The sequence below is a fragment of the Camelus ferus genome, chromosome 27 (genome assembly GCF_009834535.1).
Source record: "Camelus ferus isolate YT-003-E chromosome 27, BCGSAC_Cfer_1.0, whole genome shotgun sequence".
Classification (NCBI taxonomy): Eukaryota; Metazoa; Chordata; class Mammalia; order Artiodactyla; family Camelidae; genus Camelus; species Camelus ferus.
In genome coordinates this window covers 11,303,908-11,330,235 of record NC_045722.1, presented here as the reverse complement: position 1 = coordinate 11,330,235, position 26,328 = coordinate 11,303,908, and the positions used below count along the sequence as shown (strand labels likewise).

The 26,328-nt window shown below is 48.0% G+C and overlaps 1 protein-coding gene across 2 annotated transcripts in view; it reads left to right on the top strand.

The window, feature by feature from the left end:
- The window catches only part of SEMA4B (semaphorin 4B), a 51,118-nt gene that overhangs the window by 6,855 nt on the left and 17,935 nt on the right, over nucleotides 1-26,328 (top strand). Inside the window, exons 1-2 of one of the 2 annotated variants that reach the window (XM_032469420.1) lie at nucleotides 9,905-10,088; nucleotides 20,810-21,081. In XM_032469420.1, coding sequence (XP_032325311.1) covers nucleotides 20,910-21,081 — 172 coding nt within the window. In that variant the 5' untranslated portion in view covers nucleotides 9,905-10,088; nucleotides 20,810-20,909. Of the gene's footprint in view, nucleotides 1-9,904; nucleotides 10,089-20,809; nucleotides 21,082-26,328 lie in introns of those variants that run through there. The other variant, XM_032469421.1, reaches the window with a different exon arrangement.

Below are 26,328 nucleotides of genomic sequence, written 5' to 3'. Positions count from 1 at the left end.
AGGGTACAGCTCTAGTGATAGAACGCATGCTTCGCATACACAAGGTCCTCCTCTAAAAACAGACAAATAAATAAGTAAACCTAATTACCTCCTCCTCCCCCCCAAAACAAACAAAAGAGGATGTCTTTCTAGTTAAAGGACCCATCTTCATATATAAATATGTTATTTTAAGAAATAATAATCATCCCAACATTTCTAGAGGATAATCCGGCTGCATTTATCAGAAGCCTTAAAAATACACAGATCCCTTGATCCAGCAGTCCCCAGAGAGGAATTCAGCCTAAGAAAAATAACAGAACAAGTGAATACAGATGGATTTTTGTGGCTCATAATGAGGAACTGAAAACCTAAATGTCTAGTCACAGGAGAGTGAACAAACTATAGAACCCTTTGTTTATCTAACAATATATATATATCTCATATATGCTTGGACATTATGAAAAGATAAATACCAAAATATTAGCAATTAGTTACTCCAGGGGGTGGGAATATGGATTTTTTTTTCCTTGTGCTTATCAGAATTGTCTACTTTTTCTGCAAAGAACATGATTAAGTAGCAAAAGGCAAGGATATTTAACTCCGTCTTCAGCTACTTTTTATTATCTATCAATAGAACAATTATAATCTGCTCCCCTGGAGAGGGGACTGGGCCCTTGGCTGGGAGTCAGGAAACCTTGGTTTGTGCTGTGCGTGACCTTGGCAAGCTACCTGGAGTGGGAGGTATCTGTGTGAACTTTTTACAAATAGATACAGACCCAGAGAAAGGCCCCACACCGTGCCGCAAGCCCCACAGTTCATAGTGCCTGAGCTAGATTTTGAACCAAGGTTTCCTGATTCTGGGTCAGGATTTTCTTACACTCCATCACAGCCACCCCTCTTTGAGCCTCATCTCTAAAATGACAGGGTCAGAACACAGTCCCTTCCAGCTGAAAAGAGTCAGTGTCCACAGGAAGTTGCCCCTCCCCTGTCATTCCCAGTGCATCACAGGCCCAAGCAGTTGGTATGCATGCCCTATTTGTCAGATGCCAGCCTTCCCTAGGGGAAGGGACTCCAGGCTGGGGCTGGGGAGCTCTGGCTTACCCTCGGCCATCTAGAGGGGGGCAGCGGGCATGCACTTTCACCAGGCATCTGGCCGGGTGCCTGCAGAATTGCCCACGAGGGCTGGCTGGGGGCCCGGAACTTGTTGTCTTTCCCTTTAAACAGACACAGGCTGTCTGTTGAGATTCTGGAAATATCTGACCTTTTGCAGAGCATCTCAAGAGTCGTCAGGGAAGGCTGGAGGGAGGTCCCTCGCTTTCTGTAAATGCTTTAACCCTTTCCACAGAACCATTAACAGTAACAACAAAAAAAGAGATCAGTTTCCAAGGAACTGGGAAGATTTGTTGGGCCTGTTTTCCTTTGGCTTGTCTGGGGGAGGTAAACCATGCCTGGGGGCAGAAAAGAGACTTTCAGCCCAGACATCTCCTGCATCACTTTCTCAGTTCCTGGTCTCAGGGGCAGGAGCCTTGGCAACCAGACAGAGGGCTGAGAAGGAGGAGAGGGGCGGAGACAAGAACAAAGCAGGCCAGAACTTCAGGGCAGGAGCGGGAACTGGTCCTTGGACTGACTGAGCAATGTATTCCTTCATACATCCTACAAATGTTTATAGGGCGCCTACTGTGTCTCAGGCAGGGTGTGAGGCATCTGTGACAATCCAGATAGAAATATCCTATGCCTTCTTGGAAGGCTCATTTTATGAGGGAGTAGGCTATGATGAAATAATCGTAAGTGCAAAAGTCAAATAACTATAGGGTTTTCTTTTTTTTTGGAGGGGGGAGGAAATTAGGTTTACTTACTTATTTAATGGAGGTACTGGGGATTGAACCCAGGACCTTGTGCATGCTAAGCACTGTGCTCTATCACTGAGATACACCCTCCCCTCAACACTAGAGTAAAGTGCTGGGAAGGGGACAAGCACTGCTGAGAGGGTCTGATGGTGGGGGTTTCATTTCTGAAGGTCAGAGGAGGCTTTGTTGAGGAGCCTTTGAGCAAAGCTCTAAAGCTTTCCTGCTTGAAGACTGAGCACATCTGCACACATCACACGGAAGCTTATTAACAAGCAGAATCTTAGTCCCCACCCTACACCTGCAGAGTCTAATTCTGCATTTTAACCAGATCCCCCACGTGATCTGAGTACGTATTTAAAGTTTGAGAAGGGGTGCTAAGGGTTGAACTAGGAGTTACCGGTCTAGGTACAGCTTGAAACAGGAGGAGAACCTTCCGGGTAAGAGCCCTGGTTGGGAAGGAGCAGGCAGTGGGATGCTAGAGTCAAAGGCTCTGTGTGTGTTTATGTACAGCGGGCCCTTGAACCACAATAGGGGTTTGAAATGCACGACTTCATGTATATGCCGATTTTTTTTCAGTAAATATGTACTCCGTGATCTGCAGTTGGTTGAATCTGCCGATGCAGAACAATGGATACGGAGGACCAACTGTAAAGTAACAGACTGCTCTGGTCAGCACCGCCAACCCCTCTGTTGTTCAAGGGTCGACTGTAATTTTTTTTAAGTGGACAGGACTTGAGCATGCTTAAAAGCTTTTGGGAGGAAACCAGAAGAGAGGGAGGGAGTGGAAGACTGCAGTGGAGGCATAGACGGAGGAGGGGCCGTTCCTACAGCGCGGGCTTCTCAACCCCACTACAAGCTAAATTACCTGGGGAGTTTAAGAAATAGCCATGTCTGGGCTCACCCCTAGAGGCTCTGCTTTAAATGATCTGCAGGTGCAGCCAGTTCCCCCACGTGACCCTGATGTGCAGCCAGGGCAGAGAACCACTCGTGCAGTAGAAAAAGGCTAGGAGAGGACGGGCCATTGGTTGGAAGTGGTGGGGCATACTGGGGCCCAGGAGGGTCCCCCATACGGGAGGGGCCTCAGATTTAGACTTCGGATGTTATTGCCAAATGTATTTGTATCTATCACCAGTGTATTTGTGTGAGTGTGTTAAAAAGCACTAATTTGTCGAAACACTTAAAATAGCTGCATTGTTTGTAGCCTGGTTTTGGCATGCTCTCTAGCCCAAGACCACCACCCTTTTCATGAAAGTAGCCTGGGTCTCTTTTAATTCAAAAAGGAAAAAGATAAGGAAGACCCCCAGCTCATGATTTTTATTTTACATGTGAAGTAAAGTGGAGGCATTGGAAGTTTGTGGAGAAAGCTTAAGAGAGTTGTTACAGGGAGTGGTACAGAGAGGTGAGCACAGAGATGAGTAGGACAGCCAGGCAGTGTTGAGGGTTCTTCTGGTGACCTGCGTTTGTAGTGTAACCTTCCGCTCCTGAGTGACGCTCCCCAGCCGCTGATCAGGAAGAAGTACCAAGAAGGTGGATCACAGAACTCACCCATGGCTTTTTCCAGAGAGTGAAAATATAGCAGCAAAGGAGTTTATAGAGGATTGAGGCAATAAGGTTGTTGGACTTGTGGACTCTAAGAAAGGGGGAAGGAGAGATGGGGATGGATCGGAAGAAGGTTGAGATGCTGGTGACGTCCAAAGAGATGCTGGTGAGGTCAGAGGGACTATGTTAAGCCAGAAAGCTGGAAGGAAGAGAGATGGTGCCAGAGAATGCTGTCTGAACTGAGGACCTTGGTGATAGAGCCAATTACTGGTGATAAATGGGAGTGGTGGCTTAGGTGGAGTCCGGAAGGTCACTGGGGACCTGAGAAACCAGATTTAGGATGTGTCTTCCACGTGGATGCTGAAGTCAGCCAAGGCAATGACAGGGCTTTAGGTGGAGAGAAAGATGGGGAGCCATGTGCCAAAGTCTGCAGTGACTACAGGGGTGTGGCCAGGAGGTGGGTGGACAACCTCAGGGCATTTACAGGAGGATGGAAGAGTGTGGTTCAGGAGAGGCAGGGGGATGTGATCATCAAATGTGTGGATGGAGCCTGAGGTCCCGGGAGACCTGGGGAAGGGTTGGGAGGGGTGCAGGAGGAGGAGAGCCAGGAAGTAGAGGGTATTACGGAGGACGCCAGTGAGACAGAGAAAAAGCTCAATGAGGTTAAAGGTTTTAAGTAATGACCGTTGTGCTCTCTACCCGCAGCAGTGGCATCACCTCATCACTTGGGAACTTATTAGATATGTAAATGTTGGGGTCCCACCCGAATCAGCTGGATAGGGCCCAGCAATCTGTACTTTTAACAAGCTTTTTGGTGATTTGATACATGTTCAAGTTTGAGACCTTGGTATTGGGAACATGGTATTGGGAAAAGTGGTTCCCTTTATGGAAAAAAATAAAACTGAACCTCTATCTTATCATAACATGATAAAGTGGACTCCATATGGATTAAAGACCTAAATGCGTCCAGAAAACAATGAAGTCAATAATGTAAAATGTTGAAGAATATCTTTGTGACCTTGGGGCAGGAATTAGCTTCTTAAACAAAATTTCAAAAACACAAACCAAAAGGCAAAAAAAAGTTTTTTTTTTATTTGTTTGATTAATCAGAATGAAAGGTTTCTGCCCAAGGATGGATACATTGACAAGGTTAACAAATGACAAGACTGGAGAGAATATATTTGTGATATCTGAAGCCAACAAAGGGCTAATATCTAGATTCAGAATATACTAGGAACTCCTGCAAGTCAGTAAGAAAAAGATGAGACTCAAATGAGGGGGAAATGGGCAAAGATATAAACAGGTGATTTACAGAAGGAGAAATTTAAAAGTTAATAAATACAGAAGGAGATGTTAAGATACATTAGAAATCAGAGAAATATAAATTAAAACAATGGCTCTTAGCAGTTTTAGTCATAGTAGCTCCAAACTTCCCAAACTGGAAACAACCCGAATGTCCATCAATAAGTGAAACAAATTGATATTTATATAATAAATACTACTCAACAGTAAAAAAGAATGAACTATTGATACACCTCTCAAAGGCATTATACTTAGTGAAATCAGCCAGACACAAACAAGAACATACTGTATGGTTCTGATTCCATTTATATGGCGTTCTAGAAAAGGCAGAAAAATCTAGTGATAGAAATTAGGCCACTGGTTGTGAGGGCTGGGCCAAAGGGCATACAGAAATCTTTGAGTTGATGGGAATGTTTTGTATCTTGATTTGGGTTGTGTTTACAAGTATATACACTTGTCAAAATTCATCAAAATGAGCATGTAAAATGTGTGAATATTACTGTAGGTAAATTATACCTCGGTAAATTTGATTTTAAAAGATACAGTGTTGTGGGGGGGGTATATAGCTCAGTGTTAGAGCGTGTGCTTAGCATGCACAAGGTCCTGGTTTCCATCCCCAGTGCCTCTGTTAATTAATAAATAAATCTAATTACCCCCCTCCCCCCAAAATACAATGTTATAACTTTAGATCATTTAGATTGGAAGAATTAGCTGGATAATGCCACGAGTTGGCAGAGGGGAGGGGTCCATGGCTAGTGTGTAAGTAGACAGGGTATCCTGTGACCCAGAGCAAGTCATATCCTTCAAATAATTTCAAAGAGATTCTCACATGGCCCATAAGGTAGAGAGGCATGAAGGCATTCACCACAGAGTTCTTTATGGAGGTGGGGAGTTGTAGGCTATTTGGGGAGTAGATGGATAAAATGTGGTAGACACACACCTTGGAGTACCCTGCAGCAGCTAGAAGGAGTAGCTAAGATGTACCCAGAGCAGCATGGATGGGTCTGTGGAATAAAAGAACAAAAACCAGAATGAGGAATATGACAAAATGCCATTTATGTAAATTGAAAATACAAAACAAGCCAGTTAGAAAATGGGCCAGAGACATGAATAGACATTTCACAAAAGAGGAGATCTGGATGGAAAATAAGCATATGAAAAGATGTTTGACATCATTAGCCTTTAAGGAAATGCAAATTAAAACCACAATGAGATATCACTGTATACCTGTTAGAAGGGCTACAGTATAAAACAGTGATAACACCAAGTGCTGGCAAGGATTTAGAAAAACTGGATCTCGTGTACATACCTGATAGGAGTGTAAAATGATATAGCCACTCTGGAAAATAGTGTAGCAATTTCTTAGAAAACTAAAGCTGCAGTTACCATAAAACCTAGCAATCCCAAATTTGGCATATATCCCAAAGAAATGAAAACTTACATCCATACAAAAACCTGGACATGAATGGTCATATCAGCTTTATTTGTAATAGCCCCAAACTGGAAACAATCCAAACCTCCTTCAGTGGGTGAATAGTTAAACTCTGGTTACACCCATACAATGCAATACTACTCAATAATAAAAAGGAATAACTACCCACACATGCAACAGCCTGGATGAATCTCAAGAGCATCATCTTTAGTGAGAAGTCGATCTCAAAAGATTCCATTTATCTAACATTCTCAAAATGACAAAACTATAAGGATAGAGAAGTGGTTAGTGGTTGCCACGGCACTGGGATGAGAGTAGGGGAGAGCATGACTATAAAAGGACAGCATGAAGGAGATCCTTTGTGATGATGGAACCCTTCTGTATCTTGATTGTGGTTGTGGTTACACTAATCTATTCATAAGATTGAAGAGCATAAGCAATACTATTTACAATAGCCAAGATATGGAAACAACCTAAATGTCCATTAACAGATGACTAGATAAAGAGGTGGTATATATACACAATGGAATATTACTCAGCCATAAAAAAGAATGAAATAATGTCATTTGCTGCAACATGGATGGGCCTAGAGATTATCATATTAAGTGAAGTAAGTCAGAGAGAGAAAGACAATTATCCTATGATGTTGCTTATATATGAAGTCTAAAAAAAAAGAAGAAAAGATACAAATTTTATTTACAAATCAGAAACAGATTCACAGACACAGAAAACAAACTGTGGTTACCAGAGGGGAAGGCAGGGGAAGGGATAGATTAGGAGTTTGGGATTAACAGATACACATTACTATATGTAAAATAGATAAACAACAAAGACGTACTGTATAGTACAGGGAACATATTCAATTTCTTGTAATGACCTGTAATGGAAAAGAATCTGAAAAAAATATATATGTTTATGTATATGTATAACTGAGTTGCTTTGCTGTAAAACTGAAACTAACATTGTAAATGAACTATACTTCAATAAAAAATAAGAATTAAAAAAAGATTGAATAGCATAGAATATACACACAAATAAGGGCAAGTGAAAACTGAATGATAAGCTCTCTATTCTATTTAACAGTATTATATTAATTTCACTTTCTTGGTTTTGCTATTGTTCTGCAATGGGAGGATGTCACCGTTGGGGGAAGCTGGATGAAGTGCTTATGGGACACAATGTACTATTTTTTGTAACTTTGTGAGTCTATAATTATTTCAAAGTAAAAAAGTTTTTTTTTAAAGTACACGGGTACAATTCTCCAATACATCTTGCAAGAATGCTTATGAACAAAAGCATATATTAAACAATGTAAAATGGTAGCTTATGGGGGGAGGGGTTGGAGGAGAAAGATAAAAGGGAAAGAACAGCCACATTAATCAAGGGACCCTGTGCAGATAATGTGCTGGGAACTGAGAAGGTGATTAACTCCAGCCTTTCTGCACCTGAGGTCCCACAGCCAGGAAAGGGAGGGGGATTGAAGACATTAAAGATAAGGTCATTTTTCAATACCTTAAAGATGTTTTCTTTTTTTCAATAAAAGGCTGGAAGAAGGTTGGAGGAGGAGGAGAGGCAGGAAAAGGGGGGTGGGGAGAAGAGGCAGAAAAGGGAGGAGGGAGAAGGAAGAAAAGATGGTGGAGACAGAGAAGGAGGGGAGGGGAGGATGTGGACAGCATTCTTTCCTGGGGGCTTTGGGCTGATCTGGAGACAGAAAGGGTCAGGGTCACCTAAAGCCCTCTGGAGCTCTGAGGCCCCACAATGGGCCTAGATTCCAGGAGCTCCTCTGAGCAGCTGGTGCTCAGCAGGACACTACGTGACCCACGTGCAGGAAACTTAGAAGTACTGATTTTTGCATATTCTCCTGCCCCCACCTCCACCCCCAGCAGAGGGTGGTTTGGAAGGCAGAGCTAATAAAACAATTGGACTATTTTAAAAGCCATTTGCACAAGTGCACTACTTTAGCTATAAACACAGTATGTTTAACTACTAATTGGAGACTTGGAGGAGGAAGGAAGAATACAAAGAACAAAAGGGAAATGATTGAGGAAGAATGTAAAGGCTTATTGATAAGGATGCTCTTCTGGACATTACTTAGGATAATGAACAATTAGAAACAAGTTAAATGTCCAACTGTAGAGACTTGGTTAAAAATGTATGCTACATCACATGATAGATATATATTAAAAATGAAGGTATGTGAGAATTTTTAATGTTATGGAAAAACATCTGTGATATATTGCTGTCCTAGGGAAAAGTCACAAAAGAGTACGTACTAAATAATCTTTTGGCTAAAAAAATGTAAACGTATAACTATGCATAGAAAAGAGACAGGAGGATATTCTCCAAAATAGTAACACCTGTAGACTTAATTTACTTTTTAAATTATTTTTTCATTGAAGTATAGTCAGTTTACAATGTCGTGTCAGTTTCTGGTGTACAGCATAATGCTTCAGTCAGTCATATGCATATATATTCCTTTTAATATACTTTTTAATTATAGGTTACTACAAGATATTGAATATAGTTCCCTGTGCTATACAGTGGAAACTTGTTTATCTATTTTATATATGGTAGTTAGTATCTGCAAACCTCGAACTCCTGATTTATCCAACACTCATAGACTTAAGATTTGTGCACTTGACTCCGTGTAAATTGTATCTCAAAAAAGTATTAGAAAATATTAACACTGGTGGCCTCTGGGAGGGTATTTTTTTTTCTTTGAAGCTTTATTGTAGTAAATATGTGTTCACTTTTGTAGACAGACAGCAAAAGAACCACCTTTTTTAATCTATGGGAGAGCACCCTCCGCGGAGTTTGGCAGTCCCTTAGCCCCCTCCTAGAAGAGAGGCAGCCGAGGAACAGTGGCTTTAAGCCTTGCCTGTCCTGGGAAGAGGCTGGTCCTTAGCCTCTGGTTTCACCAGCCCCTTGACCGGCCAGCTCTGGCCAGCTCAGTCTCTTAAACGCCCAGAACTGGTTGTTTCAGGAACCGCCCTGAGAGCTGCTGTTGCTTTCCTGGAAGATAGGCAAGCCAGGAGGCAAAGGCTGCAGAGGGCCGAGCCAAGGTCACTTGATAAATGTTAGATATTTATAACCGTATCTCTCACCCCTCCCGCAGATCTCCTCGTTTCGTTTCACTCCTACAGCGTGGCCCATTGCCGATTAAGGGACGCGGTGAGCAGCGTTTACCGCGGGTGGAGATGTGGGTGGTTTCGTGGCGGGTGGCTCTAATGCTCCGCTCTCACTTGCTTCTTACTGTAAACAATACTACCATTATTAAGAGCTGACCATGTGCCAGGTGTGTGCCTACATAATTACATTTCTCACCACAGCCCTGTAAGGTCCCTACTGTTCTGAGGCCTACTTTCCAGATGAAGAACTCGAGGCACAGAGAGGGTAAGGAACTCGCCCTAGGTAACACAGCCAGTTGAGAGGTAGTAGATGGGTGCCAGTAAATTGGCTTTACTATGCATGCGCAGGCAAGCGGCCCCAGGTATGGTTCAATTACAGACCTAGAATGACAACCCCGGCCCTCTGGATTCCAGCTAGTGAGATTGCGCTCTACCGGGCCCAGTTCAGGCCAGGCTGGGGCTCCCAAGGTCAGGAGGGGGCAGCCCCATAGACCCAGCGGCCTACTGGGGCCGCCCAGCCGTCGCGGAGACAGGTCCCGACTGAGACTAGCAGCGAGTCTAGAGTCGCCATCAACGCCCGGGGCAGTGGTGGGGGACTGCTGGACAGCGGACAAGTCCCAGAGGGCGCCTCCGGATAATTCCCATAAACACCAGCGGGGCGGGGCTTGGCCGCCGCCCAGTATTTCCGGGGACGCCACGCTGGACTGAGTGTTCGCGGGACACCCCAGGTCCCTCGGGAGTGCATCGGGCCGGCCTCGAGGCAGGGACGGTCTGGGGACACTCCGGGAAGAAGGTCCGAGCCGCCGCGCAGAGGTGACCCTGTCGTGGGCGGTGGTCGGACGTGGGCCGTGACACTCTCAGGTAGGCGCAGGGGACTGGGCGGGACGTAGCCGCGGCCCCGGGAGGAGGCAAACGGAGGAGGGCCGCTGAGGCGGCCGCTGCCTCTGACCCCCACCTGCCGCCGGGCCCCTCTCCCAAGAGGGCGCCATCTGCAAGCCTTGATGGGCACCGGCGCCCGCCACTGGGGGAGCCTGTTGCCATGGCAGCGCAGGAAGCTGGGCCCACGTTCCCGTTGCCACCCGGGGCCTCTCCGCCAAACCTGCCACTAAGAGGCAGTAATCCTGGCCCTGGAGGGAGATCGTCTGGAATTTGGGAAAGGCCTGGGCCCCTCCTCAGAATGCTAGTGGGTATGACCTTTGAGTTAGACTCTGTCCTAGCTTCTACTCTCTGAGCGACATAGTGTATGTATGGTTGGGAGGGAAAGGAAGTCAGGGTGCTGGAAGTGAGGCTGCTTTAGTGGTCTCTCTGGAGACATTCTGGTCTGGGAAAAAACTCGGGGGCCCAGGGTCACCTGGGTAATGCCATCAACCTCTGTTCACATTTCCTCACCTGTGAGTATGTCATTTGGTTTATGAACCACAGGATTCTTGTAAGGGTCGTATGCCATAAGGACAGGGAAGCCCACAATTTAAAAACAAACAAACAAACAAAAACTTGTTTTCCATAGATGATTTAGCACTGGAAAAGATTTAGAAATCTACCCGGTCCCACCCCCTCATTTTCATAGGGATCTAGAGAAGTTAAGTCACTTCCCAAGAGGACAGTGAGTTGGGAAGGTCAGGATTTGAACTCAGTCTCCTGACTTCCAGGCCATGACTCTTTCCTTTGGTGATTATTATTACTGAAGCTCAGGGAAATCTAGGCTATGTCTCTCTGCAACCTGGGGATCAAATTTTTGGTGACAGGTGATCTAAAGATGAGGACACTGGCAGCAGGTGAACTAAAGAATGGGGAATGGAGCTGGAGGCTTGGGGAAAGCTGAAAGAGCCTCTCCCTAGTGCATATGTCCTGTGCCTTGGGGCTCTGTATTTATTTTTTTTTTTTTAAAGGGGGCTCTCACTTTAATGTAGTATCTGACAGGCTTGCCCTAAATAAATCCCCAGGAACCAAGCATTCAGCAGCTCTCCAAAATACCATCTCTTCTGAAGCCAACAAGTCTGTTGAGATTGTGAGAATGAGAAATCCTTTTGCTGCCCTAAAGCAGGGAAATGGTACTTCCCACATCAGTAAGAAGAAAAGATTCAGAGGAAGGTGGAAAAAGAGATCCAGGAAGGAACACTCGAATGAATCATTTGGAAATGATTTGAGAGTCAGCTAGAGCAGAAAACTCATTTAGTAAACATTTGCTGGGTACCTGCTATTTCCAAGCTCTGCACTGGAGATTAAAAACCTGAGTTGGGCAGGCCTAGTCCCTGAACTCAAGAGGCTTGTAGAAAAGATGGAAAGAGAAGGATGTGGTGTGTAAATATTTCACCACAGCATTGTGAGTGCCTTAATAGATATCTGAGCAGAGTGCAGAGGGAGCTGAGAGGAGCAACTCTGGAAATCAGTTGAAAACAGCATGGTTCTAGCCTGCAGAGCCTGGGGCACTTCTGGAGTGCTGCCAAGTTGGCTCTGGTCACTACCTTGGTTGGACACAGAGGAATGAATGAATGAAATTGTCTAAAGAAATGTGGACAAGGACAGGTATTCTCTGGAAAGAAGAGTTGAAGGGATCCTGATGAACTGCAAGCTCTGTGAAGGCAGAACCATGTCAGTTTCCTTCACCTTCAGCAATGCTTACAAGGCAGCAAGTGCACAAGAAATATTTGTTGGGTGAATGAAAGAAGGAAGGGAAGAAGAGGGGAGGGAGAAAGGGAAGAAATGACAGTAGCTTATATTTTCAAGAGGAGGATGGCTATAACTTGAGACAAATCCCTTGCTGAAATTCTAACTATAGATAGAGTATCTTCGTGGGTTCTGGAGTCAGATCCAAGTTTTGGTCCTAGCCCTGACTTACCACTTACGTGACCTTACTTAGCAAGTCCCTGAACCTCTCTGTGCCCCAATTTCTCATCTATAAAGTGGGAATATAGTAATTCCTATTCACTCTCTTGTGAGAATTAAATAAATGACTGAATGTAAAAAGCTTAGCACAGTGGCTCACTTATAGTAAGCGCTCAGTAAATGTTAGCCTTATAAATGTCAACTTTGCTTTAGGTGGAATAGTTTGCCAAATAATTCATGTCAAGATTATATAACTACTCCTAAATGAGGTATAGTTTCTTTTTACCTGATAAAGGCTAATGTTTGAATGTTTAGATCAGCATACTTCAAAGAAATGATTCTTGACTTTTTTGGGGGGAAGCAGTGATCTTCTGAAATCAGATGAAAGCTCTGATCCCTCTCATCAGAAATGGCCTATCATTCTTGGGGTTCACAGCTCACTGGAGCCAACCTTTGGGGTTAAGGTGCTTCCTGCTCTGCTCCACTACTCACAGGCTGTAACAAAAGAACTAAGGCAGCATTCATAGAAAGAGAGCTTGGGAGAGGCAAGGTGGGTCTGCTCCCTTTCAGGTGGGTTGTGAAGACCCTGTGGACTGGGTGGGTCAGACCCCAGGTCTAGGCCCCTTAAAGCCCCCTCCTTTGCTAGAGCCAAGCTGGGCCCACTCAGAACCTCATGGCATCCTCCAGCCTGATGCCAGTCACAGCACATAAACGGTGCTGCCAGGAGTCCCAGGAGTCTCAGGCCTGGGCTGGTGTGTAAGATCCTTGTCCAAGCATGAATCTTTGGTCCCGTCCTCCTACCAGCTTTCTGCCAGTGTTGTCTCCTGGTGCCATTGCTTTAGAGTGGCAAGTGAGCACACCAGCACAGGTAGTGCTTGCCCCCTCCATCCTATCCAAGCAGTCTTTAGAGCCACAGGAAATCAGTGGAACACCCCTGTCCATCTTCAACCTGATGGGCTCACCTGTCTAGGCCTACTCTCCGCAGGTAGTGCAGAAACCAAGAGCAGGACTCTCTGTCTGGGAGACAGAGTAGTAGCCACCAGGTGACCTAAGTGACCGGGAAACTACAGGGGTCAGAGAGCCCTTCCTCTTTGGGAGGGAGAGCCTTGTCCTCTGGAAAGGAAGGTTTGTTCCCTGGGGTGGAAGAAGGGCTTTGGCCTTCAGGTAGCAGTAGCCAGAGGTCTGGGGCTCAGTGGAATTTAAGGAAGAAGAACTTGGTGGCAAATGGAGAAGAAGATTCCTGGTTTTTTGAGATATTGGGAATGGAGGGCCTTCAGGTCTGATAAGCCAAACTAGGAACCAGACTTTCGTCTAGACCCTATGCTCCTTGTTTGTCATCCTTACCTGGCCTAGAACATCTACTTCCCACCTGTGAGTGGCTATAGTGGTTTCAGAAGAAAGAGAATCACTGAGCAGTAATTGTGCCCCTTGGGATGACATGTGCCAAGCATCAGCCAGGCCAGTTACCCAGGCTCTCCAGGCCCCCTCGGGGAGCAGGCCTGCATCCTTCCTGAACTTGTGTTGGGGGCAGGGGTGTGACGGCAGCAACTTCGTGCTCTGCCGTGCCGGGACAGGGACAGGCTGAGCCCTGCTGGTTGCACCACAGCCCTGTGGGGCAGGGGGATCTCCTCCCAGGGAGTGGCCAGCTCAGGCCCCAACAGGTTCCAGCGGGGGTGGCTCTGGGCAGACGGCGGCGGGCTCTTTACCGCAGCAGCGCACCTGGGGCCTGGGCCGGGCGGGCTGGTTCCTTCTCCCTGTGAGAGTTGCAGTCTCAGCACTGGGCTTGTAGGAGGCAGCTGAACCTGAGGAGAGAGCCCAGAAGGGGGTCCTCAGGGTTGGGCATCTAAGATGGTCACGGCCACTTTCAGGTGGGTGAGGTGAACCAGTTATGCAATGAGCACGGCTTTGTTCACTGAGCATCCGCCTTGTGTGCAGTGTCTCATCGGCTCTCCTAACAGCCCATGCAGTCCTGTCAGTGCTCCTGTCTCACCGATGAGAAAGCCGAGGTTCAGAAAGATTGTGTGGTTTGCTCGCAGTCCCCAAAATAACAGATAGTGCTGAGAGTCTCTTTCTGATGGAGGACCTGATGTGCTTAACCCCTGGATTCTAAACACTTAGTAGCGCAAAAAACACAAGGGACCAGTGGAGGGGAGTATGGTTTTGGGAACAGAGATGGGCCATTTGCATTTATTGCCAGTCCCTGGTTAAAAGCTGCTTGTGAGATTTGAAGGCAGTATTGGCACTGGCCCTGTGGATGCCCTCTGCTACAGAGGGCACTGCCCCAGGGAGGCTGTGGCCCCTGGGATCTGGAAGTCATTGGCTGATTTAAAAGCACACACAGGGTGTGCCAGCTGGTGTCGCTTCCTCATCAAAATGTATTGATGCTGCAGCTGAGCCGCTGCCCAGCCTCTGGGGAGGAGACACCAGCAGCACGCCCAGCCAGAGCAGGGTGGGGAGCTGCAGCTGCAGGTTGGCATGAGAGGAGGGCTCAGGGGTATGAGGGGATGGTGGCAGGGGGCCAAGGCCTGGGGAGCTGGGCCGCAGCCAGTGCGTGTCTGCAAGGCCTTGCTGGGCAGCTGCCAGCCAGAACCCGGGAATGGGAGGGGACGGGAGGAGCTTGAGTGCTACTCCGGGACAGGACGAGGCGGGTGGGACCTTGGGTTCAAGCTCCACTGGGCTTGGCAGGAGGCCCCTCCTCCACCACCAGCAAACAAAGCCGTGACTCCCAGAGTAGAACTGTGGGAGCTGGAGAGCCAGGCTCCCCTGGGTGGGAATGAGAGCGGCAGGCCTGGCTCGGGGGCAGCCTGGCAGGAGCCATCTGTGCCCAGGGACATGGCTGGCCTGCGGCAGCCAGGGCAGAAGCTGTACCTATAGATGATTAATGAGAGGCTGACTGTAGTCTGGCTTGACCATTCCACTGCGGGCACTTGCCCTGTGTCTAGTTCATTGCCCTTTTCCTTTGTGCTGAGCAGGTCAGAGAGGCAGTGGGCACATACGTTCGTTTGCTTTATATTTTCAGCCATGCTTCCCTTTATTTTCTTTCTCCTGTAACCTTTCTTACATCCCTCACTCTCTCCTTTTTCTATAGCTATTCTCATTTTCTTTTTCTACCTGATCCTATAGGTGAGTTGGGTTTTTTTTTTCCACCTTTTGGTCTCTTTGCTTTTTTTTCCTCTCATGATAATAGGTATAAAGTATAAATTTACATATAGGAAAATGCCCAAATCTTAAGTGTACAGCTCAAAACATTTTAATATCAGTATTTACTTGGAAAACCAACACCCAGATCAAGATATCAAATATTCTTGTCATCCCTGAAGTTTTCTTGTCTATCCATGAGGCATGTGGCCCCTAGTCTGACATTGCTCATCACGGAGAAATTTTGTTTGGCCTCTTTGCATGTCTTCCTATACACATTTTACCTCTCATTTTTGTATTTTTATCCTTCTTATGTGTGCACAGGAGAGAGAGAACCTCAGAGAGAGGGAAGGGAGGAGGGTGAGGATGGATGGACAAGGGCTGTGTGAGTGTGGACGGAGAAGGAGGGCCAGGTGAATGATGACTTCATCTCGCTGGCTGCAGGCACGGAAGAAGCGTTGCTTTTCTCTCCGTCTCTTTTATACTCTCTTTCCAGGCTGCCCCCGAGCTCTTTATAGACACCAGAGTTCTGGCTGAGAAAGACTTGCCTGCATCCAAGAGTGGCCAAGGGGAGTGGGAGACATGGCGTTTGCTTGGGAACCACTCTCTAGCCCACAGGAAATCAGCTCAAATGAGGTTTTTCTCTGTCAGGCATCCTCCTGTGTTTTCTACTCTGGGGAGAACAAATTAGCACGCTAACAGAGGACAGTGGAGCCCACAGGGCCAAGGCTGCTGTGCTGGGGGCATGGACTAGAGGGCTCTTCTCCAGGCCAAAAGCTGGGTCCCTCATTTTGTCCATCCTGTGAAGTTCCTACTTGAGTGCCATCCAAGGCAGTGGGGGTTCCAAAGACAAGACTTGTCACTGTCCTTAAGGGGCTTGCCACCCAGGTGGCATAAGACACACTTGAAGCATTTGAGCAGCCATGAGCAGGATATAATTAACCACCAAGCGAAACTGTATCAGCCCCTCCCTGCCTCCTCTCCTCAGAGACCAGCACAGCAGTCAGACGACCCATGTGTTGCCCAGACACTATGGCTAACCAGCCTTGCTGCCATTTGAGGAGCTACCTGGTGTGGAGATCCAGGCACTCCACAAATTCTGATTGAGCTCATGCCACTCATCAGGTCCTGTTCTAGGGAAAATCAGTAAGCAGAAGATAGAAGGAAATGCTGTAGCTAGTGCCTTGATTTCAATACGGTTTCTTGTGAATTTTTTCATACTATTCTTAATGGATACTATGAAGAAATGTGGGCTGAATAGTGCAGTTAGGAGATGACATAGCTAATTGCTCAACCTACAAAGGATATTGATCAGTTTCAACCCTGATGGTGGTCTGCAGTGGCACTGGGCTCTGTTTTTGGCCCTGTCTCACTAAATTTTTCCCCTAGATTTACAAAACACTGATATAAAAAGAGCCATAACTTTTCTATATTAACCAGTTGTTAAACTTTGTCACAAAGATGCTCACACTCTTTCTAACACACACACACATTTGTTTTGGCTGAATCATTTGAAAGTAAGTTGTAGACATCATGACACTTCATGTCTACAGAGCTTGGCAGGCATCGCTGAAGGACAATGACATTCTCCTAACACAATACTATTATCATACCTAAGAAAATGAACAACAATGCCATAATAACATCTAATCTACAGTGCATGTTAAAATTTTCCCAATTGCTCTATGGCTTTTCTTTTTCTTCAGGTTTTAATCAGTGTTCACATATTGCCTTTGGTTATCATGTCTTTTTAGTTTCTTAACCTAAAACAGTTCCCCTGTCTTTTTTGTCTTTCATTAGGTTGATCTTTTTGTAGAGTCTAGGTGATTTATCTCATAGAATGCTGGATATATCTGATTGTGTCTTCATTACTAGATCCAGGTTAAACACTTTTGCTACAAGGATTGATGAGTTGTGTATTTCTTATTGAGTCATATCAGGAGGTAAATGATGTCAGGTGTTCCCACTACCAGTGATGTTACTTTCGACCCCTTGATTAAGATGGTGGACACCAGAGCTCTCCCTTAGAGAAAGTTTCCCATTGGTAATTCATAAGTCACCTGCAAGAGACTTTGAGACTTAAAGTTTCCTAACAATCTTCCACCCAATGTTTTAGCATCCATTGATTATCCTTGCTTGAATCTAGATTTTCTAAGTTTGCCATTTCTTCTGCATTTATCAGGCAGCACTTTTCTAAAGAGAAAAGCTTCTTTTCTAGCCCTTCTCTTTCTTCCTCTGTGCTTCTCTGAGTTTTATTGTGGACTAATGGATTGTTTTATTATAACGCATTAGAATCCATTACTTCATTATGCTTCCTGATGCTCAAATTGTCCCAAGTCTGGTCAAGAGCTGGCCCTATATCCTTTTGACATGACCCCATTAGTCTCTAGTCACTTCCTTGCTTTCCGGCCCAATACAACGTCCCAGGCTCACCTTTGTACTTTCCCTTTCATTTCTCTAAGGAGTCCTGATACCTTTTATTGGAGAGTGGTATTTAGAAACCAAAAAGTGGGTGCGCTGCTCACCTAATATTCTTATCAGTGACTTCAATAAAGGTTAAGGAATGCTTATCAAATTTAAGGATGACTCAAAACTTGGAGGGGAAGCCAAATGTATAATAGAATCAATATTCAAAATGATTTCAATGGGGTGAAATTTAGACCAGGCCCATTCGATTTAAAAGAGATCAATACAAGGTCTTGTCCTTAGGTTGAAAAGTTAATAGCATAATTTCAGGTTTGGGGGAATTCTAGACCAAAGTTGATATCAAAAAGTAGCTCTAGTTGTTAGTTGACATGAGCCAGCAGTATTCCATGACTCTTAGGTTTCATTCATTCATTCAGCCAACACTTATAGCCTACTATTTGCCAGGCACTGTTCTAGAGGCTAGGGATATGTTAGTTAACAAGCTGAAAAAACAAAAAATCCCTGTCTCCTCAGTCAGCATTCTTGGGGGTAAGAAGGCAGGTGGGGAGTTCAGACAATGAAGAAAAACCACAGCAAATAAGCAAATCATGCAGTGTATTAGAAGATGATGAGAAAATATATATATATATATATATATTTTTTTTAGTTTTTCATTGTTTTATTAGGGTCACCACCACCTGTCCTGCTCCCCCAAATCTGGTTGGGCACCTAGATGATGAGTACTTTGAAAAAACATCTCACGAACAACAAGGATTTATTGTATAGCACAGGGAACTATAGTCAGTATCTTGTAATAAGATATTGGAAAAGAATCTGAAAAAATATATATACACATGTATATAAAACTGAATCACTTTGCTGTATATCTGAAACTAACACAATATTGTAAATCAACTGTAGTTCAATTTTTTTTTTTAAATCTCAGGGTAAGAGGAATTGGGGGAAGTTCAGATTCTTCAAGAAGGTGATCTTTGAGCAAAGATTTGAAGGAAGCAAGAAACTCAATCGTGTGGCTATCTGGGAGAAGGGTGCTCCAGGCAGAGGGAGTAGCCAGGGCAAAGGTCTTAACACAGGAGTGTCTGTAAGTGTGCCTGCGGTGGAGTGAGCTGGGGAAAGCAGTGGATGATGCAATGGTGATGGGATGAGGATAACTGAAGGCCTTGCAGACTATTGTGAGGAACCATTGGAGGGTTTTGAGCAGAGAAGTGCCATGCCCTGACTTTGCTTTGAAAAACTCACTCTGGTTGCTGAGATGAGAATAGGTTGCAGGGGAGCAAGGGTAGAAGCAGGGAGACCAGTTAGGAGGCCCTTGCAGTATCCAGGAGAAAGAGTTTGGTAACTGGGACCCCAGGAGGTAGTAAGTGGTCAGATTATGAATTTGCTAGTGGATTGGATGTGAGTGAGAGAAAAGAAAGGAACTAAGGTTTTTAACCTGTGCAATTGAAAGATGGATTTGCAGCTTAAATGAGATGGGAAAGGCTCATACAGATGGAGCATGTTTTGGGGAGTAGAGGGGAGAGATCAGGAGCTTAGTTTGGGACATGTTGGATTTGAGATGCCTATCAGACAAGACAGCCTGGTAGAAATGTCGGGGCCATTTGGAGTTTAGGACAGAGGTCCTACATACAGACAGAAGCATGAGCATCATTGGCTAATGATGGATTGTCACCATTAATAGAGGTAAAGTGTCCAAGGCCTGGGAAATGCTAGAATTATGGGTAGTTGGTGCTGCCCACATCCCATGTGGAATTCTGTGTCCACTGCTGGGAGACCCTTTAAAAGGGGTACTGCTAGCCAGGACCATACCCATAGAAAGGTACTGGGATAGTGGAGGTACAGAAATCATGGAGCATGAGGAAGCTTGGCTGCAAGTGAGGAGACCTGGGACCATGTGAGTGCTGTGCCCACACCCTGGCAGCCACCCTGTGGGAGGCCCTGGGTGTAGGGTGAGAGTAAAAGGTGCTGGCTCTGAGAAGGCTAATTTTGGCTGGAGGTGCAGAGGAACTTTCCAGCCACTGCAGCTAATTCCTGGAGAAACTGCCCCCACTGCCATGGAAATGACTAGCAGAGGTTTTCAAAGTCCTTTTGACTCAAACTACAGGAAGAATTACATTGTGCTGTGATCCTGTGCACATTTAGTAAAAGTTAAAACAGGTTTCCCAAAGCTTACTTCTCCTTTCTTTGATTATTGCACTTTGATAGCTTTCATTCTGTTTCTCTTTCTTTTTTAATCCTGACCGGGATCCACTAAATTGATTTCAGGACCCAGTCTGCATTTTGAAAACCCTCCTCTCAGCCCCTGGGGATTCAAACTGCAGGAGATTGGGGGTGGGAGCCTCTGGGTTTCCCTTCCAGGCCACGTGCAGGTTGTGGAGGTCTCACCTCCTTGGCAGAACATTAAATCCTATTATCCCACTTAAGCTAATCTTGTCCAGCTCCCCGACCCGAGGTTTGTTTTTACGTGGACAGAATTCCAAGCGTGGACGACCTCGCAGGGTACCTAGACTAAGTGCTGAGCTTGTAGTGAACGCACAGCCAAGACCTAAGATGGACTGACCAGTGCAGAAATTAGGTGCAGAAGCAACTAGCTGCGGAGTCTGCACGAGCTTGGCAGAGTTCATTTGGTTACGGACATGGGGATGCCAGAAGCATTAGCGGGGAGCGGGGAAGCCGGGGGAAGGGGACCGGGGAGGATAAAGGGGGAAGACGGAGGCCCGACCCTCGGGCACACGATAGAGAGACCCACAAGTTTTCCCCAGACAAACAGGCTCACGGAGGGTCCCAAAGGCGCCGGAAGGGGCCGGGGCGGCGGTGGGAGGGTCTGAGAGGTGGGGGCGGGGAACTAGGGGTCTGCCTTCCTCCGCGCCCCGGCGCTTTCGCGGCTTCGGCAGCTACCGATCTCTGGGCTTGGTCCCCTCCGAGCACGCACCGAGCTAGGTGAGCCCAGCTGGCGCTCCTCGAGCCTCCGTCGCCCAGGAAGGAGGAAGGGGGAAGGGGCGGGTTGGGCCAGGAGCCGAGCAGGGAGAGGCAGGACTAACCGCCCAACTTCCTCCTTCGGCCCCTCCCCCCCGCGCTCTCGGGCGAGCTTTGACCGAACGGGGCCGGCGGAGAACTGCGGGGCTGGGGGGCGGAGGGGCCAGCGTCCGCGGCAGCCCACTTGACCCCACTTCTCACTCCGCTCCACCTCCCAGGTCCGGAGGCGGGGGGTCGACGATCAACTCCGGGGCCGGACTTCGGGGCGGGGCCGCCGTCCGCGAGTCCAGTTGAGCCACCTGAGCAGGAATCTGGAGGATGCCGTGGCTCCCCGCTGTCGGAGTCCCTAGCGCCGCGATGGGCCGGGAGAGCCGGCCTCCGGCTCTGCTGGGTGCGCTGCAGCGCCGGCCGCCGCTGCTACTGCTGCTGCTTCTCCTTCTCCCGCCGCCGCCGACTCGGGCGCTCGCCCCTCGGATCAGCCTGCCTCTGGGTGAGTGCTGGGGCGACCCCGCTGGGGGCCCGGGCTGGGGTCGGGGGAAGGGGAGGCGGCCCCGAGAGGTACCTCGCGCAGAGGTTGCGGTGACAAAGGAGAAAGGGAGGGAAGGGGTCTGTCGGAGGCTTGGGGTCCATTAGGACCCCTCCTCCTTTCAGAATGCTGCAGGGAGGGAGGGAGAAGGGAGCTGTGGGGCCGTAGGCCCCTTTCTTCCATTCTTTTAATGGGCAGGGAGGGGAGTCTCTCGCCCACTGTGTCGCCCCTGCTTGTCCCTTGGTAGGGCGCCCTTTTAGCGGTGGCGTCCACCCCCACCCCCCTCTGTCTTCCCGCTGGTCTGCCTGCCCATCTGCTTGTCTTTGATGCTGACCAGAACCAGCCGCGGTGCCGCCCCCTGAGGGCGGCGCGGGGTGGAAGGGGCCTTGCTTGCCATCCCATAAACACTGGGGTTCTGGTATTCCAGCAAGTCGTGGCAGGACTTGGTAACCGCGGCGAAGTGGGTGCCCCATTCTCTCTCCACCCCTTGTTCAGACTTGGTGGGATCCCCCCAGGGGCTGGGAACTACCACACTAGGTAGGGATGGGGCACCTCTGGGCTTTGAGACTTATAGGCCCTGGGAAGGACTTCTTGGAGCCACCCAGGAGTACCATCCTCACTGACCAGGTCCCAGGTCTGGTGCTAACATCTGCTTCTGTGGCCCCCTCCTTTCCAGCCCTCCAGTGTTCCCTCTCCTTACCCCCCCTTTCATCTTGTTGCTTTTCTAACTCTTTGAAATTAGAGGGACCTAGACTCCAATCCCATTTCTACTACTCGGTAAGTGAGTCCCTTCTTCCTGTGCCCCAGTTTGCTCATCAGTGAAATGGGCATTGTCATAGGTACTTTGCAAGGCTATCTTGGAGACTCATGAAACTGAGTGTATTAATAGGCAACGTATATTGATGTCCAATAGATGTTGTTTCTCCAAGCCTTTAACTTCTTGGTTGTCACATTGTATAAGTTAGAATAAAAGATGTGTACATTGGAGGTTACAGACTAAAACTATACCAGACTTCGTTCTCTTTACAGCATCCCCACCTCTAAAGGCATTCCATTTACAAAAGGAAAGAGTAGCAGAATCACCACTTAAATTAAGTCAGGGTCACTAGGGAAACCCAATCTGAAACATTGCAGGATAGTACTGAGAATATGGCCTGGGTTCAAATCCTGCCTTAGCCACTAGGTAACCATGTGACCTTGAGCAAGCTACTTAACCTCTCTGGGCCTTGATTTCCTCATCTGAAAATTGGGATAATAATAGCACCCACCTCGAAGTTGCGATGATTAAATCAGTTTATGTTTGGAAAATCCTTAGGACAGGGCTTGGTACGTAGAAACCACTCCGTTAAGTGTTAACTATCATTATTGCTACGTGTTAAGCATAGGCTTCATTCTGGCACATCCTGCATAGAGCTGGGTGACTCTGCCTGGGGTGGGGGCAGTGCTGGTATGTTAGTTTGACGACAGCCCCTTGGGTGCTCCAGCTGGGTAAGTGAGGATAACAGGTGTATCCGGACCCAGGCCTGCTGCTGCCTTGTTGTTTTTTCTGTTGTGGCCATAACTCCCTTTGCCCTTAGACCCTCTCAGCTTTGTGAGATGGTGAGATGAGGTGGGTGCAAATACTCTGATGGACTCTGCTTCTGGCCCTGGAAAAGCTGGGCTGGCTCACATGGAGGGCCATGTCAAATGTAACAGGTATTGTGTCCAATGCTGGAGCTGGCTGGGGACCTCTTGGTTGGGGTGGACCAAAAGGCAGAGTGGAGGAGCAGTGAAGAGGAAGTGAGAGGACCTGCTTCCTGAGAGCAGTTGGAATACTTGGTCGTTACGACCCACATGGCTCCATGACCTGGCCCACTTCCAGAAGTTCAGGACTGTGGCCAGACTATGGTAGGCTTCTGCCATACACCAACACCCCCTGTACACATCACTTGGTGCTATGGTCTGGTTGTCTGTACCCCCCAAAATTCATATGCTAAGACATTCATGCTCACTGTTAGGACTGCGCAGACGGCATGCGTTTTGTGCCCTGCACAGAGGCACCGAGCTGAGAGGTGGAGAGGGCCCGAAATGCAGTTCAGACTCTGCTTTCCAAGCTGTGCATCCTAGAGAAAAAGACCTTCCACTATGTTCTTGAGGCTGGGTCTCCCCAGAGGAGACCTCTTTCTAGTTCCACCAGAGCCCTGGAATTGTTTAGCAGCATCCCAGCACCTAGACTCGTGAGCACGTATCCACACTTTGCTGAGCCGCACTGCACTGCACACAGAGTGTGCAGCTGGCCTCATGGCCTCCCTGGGCTTCCTCCTGGCCCTCTATCCCTGCTGCCCCCTCCCATCTACATGCAGGTCCTCCCAGCTGGCTGGGAGCCCCAGAGGGGAATGCCCTGGTGACTGAACAGGCGCACCCTCCAAGTGTGGCCTGAGGCGGTTTCCTGCCTCATCCCCAGGGGCTCATTAGATGTTCCTGGCAGTGTGCCCACCCTGGGCAGGCCCATGTTGACCATGGGACGCTGGGCTTGAGGCCCCAGGCCCCTCCCTCACAGAACAGGGACAGAGGCATGGAACGGAACATGCCCCCCTTTCCTGCCACCTGCCCTCCTGTACTGAATTCCCACCCAAGCTCCGCAAGGGCCTGGAAGCCTAGGGAGAATGGACTGTGTCTGTGGTTTAAAACAGAATCCCTGGAAGTAGAGCATTTAGTTTGCATCTGGGATTCTTCCTGTGGAACCCTCATTACTGTTGATCAGCTGCAGGTACCTGGGGCCATCAGGAGGAGGTTCCCTGCTTGTGGTCTTACCTAGTGGCAAGGAGGAAGAGGACTGGGGGTTCCAGGGTCATCTAGGCAAGCAGAGGCCTTAAGAGGAAGTTTCTAGTCTCTGTGAAAGGAACACTTCAAAGAAGGCTGTAGGATTTTGGTCCTGTTGCATTGGAGACTGTGTGGTCTGGAGTTTCAGGACTGAAGGCTTTGCAGTAGTCAAGAGTAGGAGAGATGCCAAGTGAAAAAAATGGCCTCGGGTGTGCACGATGCGTGGCCCAGTGTTTTCCAGCCTGGCCACGTGGGAGGAAACAAAACACACCTGTTCCTGGGCTCATGAAAGTTGTATTGAGTCCCCTTATTTGGGCAATTAAAAGCAGTTATTAATTTATCGCTGCCCTTGAACTGCCTGGCTGGAAAGCTCTGGACACAGTGTTTCCAAACTAGATTGGATATAAATCCGTAGGCCTGCAAACTGCAACCAACAAAACCTCATTGAGCAGAGAGAACAGGGCATTGGCCTGAGTCAGCTGCTTGTCCTCTGACCCCAAGTGGGCACCCAGGGTCCTGGCTGCCCTGAGAAGCCCCGTGCAGGCCACTTTCTAAGTCTTCTGCTGCCTGGCTGTTGGCCTCCCTCCTTAATGTGGCCTCAGCATGACATGCACTTTTGTCTTCAACTCTGTCCCATGGGCTGGCATCTTCATAGCCGGGGTGGAAAAAGCTGTAACTGTGGGTGCTAATAGTTGGCTAACTGCACAACCTGGGGCACGTGCCCACCTCCTCCAAGCCCGTCTTCATATTGGCAAGATGGGAATAATAGCAGGACCCATCTCTCAGGGTTCTGGGAAGATTACATGAAATAATGTATGTAAAGTGTTTGGCACAGTGCCTGGCACGTGCTCCAGCCCCAGTAAAAGGTAGCGGTTTCTGTTCTCTGTGGTGGAAATTCCCTGCCTGCCTTGCTGGGTGAGATTATTTGCATCAATTTGGTAGACACTGTCTGAGTACTGGCTGTATGCAGGCCCTCTGCTAGGTGCCAGGAGCTTCAGGCCAGGAAATGAAGTGGTGTGCAGACCCTGCCCCCTTCCCCGGTGTGGAAGACCAAGCAAGACCCCTGGGGCTGATTGGAGACCATCCCCAGGGGTCCTGCTTGATTTACTCCACTTTTCAAGTGCTCCTTGGTCAGCTCTTTCAGAGCCCTCTTCTGCCCCAAGAACCTCCTCTGCCTGAGGCTGGACGCACCTCTCCCTCTCCCTGCCCCTTGCTGGTTTCACTCTGCCCTCTGCATAACCCACATTTAGCTTGGTGTGGAAATGCCTGTGTGTCAGCCCAGCAAAGCTCTGAGCTTGCACAACTTTTGGGGCACATCTGGATACATCTGCACGTTCATCGTCCAGACAAGGGAGTTGGAGAGGATGGCTCCAGGCATGGAGAAAAGGCTGGGCTCAGGCCATATCAGTCGCTCCTTACCCCCCTCAAATCCTTGGATGCCAGGATCAGAGGAGAGGCCTCTGATGTGCCCACACTGGGGGGCAAAGGGAAAGAGGAGCATGAGATTCTCACCTTCTCAGCCTGCCTGCCCTCAGAGCTCCCATTGCTGTTTCCTCGCCAGCCATCCTCCCATCCTCCTTGCATTCTCACCTCCCTGTCCTGGCAGTGCGCCCGAGTCCAGGATGGAGAGTGGTTTCCACAGAAGAAGCTGTCTTAGGACAGATACCTGGGATACCCGGGGACTCTTAGGGCCCCACTCCATCTCCCGCCATTCTCCATTCCTAGTCACTCATTAGCCACCATTCCTGTGTGACCATCTCCACTGCGGGGCAGGAGCCAGCCCTTAGGTGGCACAGCTGACATCCTTATGTTTGTGTTCCACCATTTAGCACCTACAGGAAGGTAGAAGGTGCAGTAACAGGTACAGGGCTACTGTGGGCACCAGGCTTTTAGTTGTCTTGTTTCCACGTTCATGATAGATGGAATTATCCCCATTTTACAGATAAGATAGCTGAGGTTCAGAGAGGTGAAGCATTCTGTCCACGTCATACAGTTCTGCCTTGAAAGCCTGTGACCTGACCTGTTCTCCATGGGACCTCTCTGGCCTATGCTCCTGGGTCCATCTGTGAAGCCCATCGTGGCAGCTTAGTGGGGATGAGGGAGGTGGGGGGCTTGTGGTGAAGGGGTTTCAGTGAGGCTATTAGACAGATGGTTCTCATTTTATCTTAACTCTAAAGAGCAGCTAAGTGAACCAACACACTGCCTCATTTTTGGCCTTCCTTTGCCCATCTTCTGAGAGAGATGTTAACAGGAAGAGGGGAGAAGACCACCCAGGACAGAGCACCCACTGGGTGCTGATCACTGCTCTTGGGTGTGGGGCTGGTATTGTTCTATCTCATACAGATGAGGGAACTGAGGCTCAGAGAAGCTAACTCAAAGGGTCAGGGTCATGCAGCAAGAAGGTTGGAG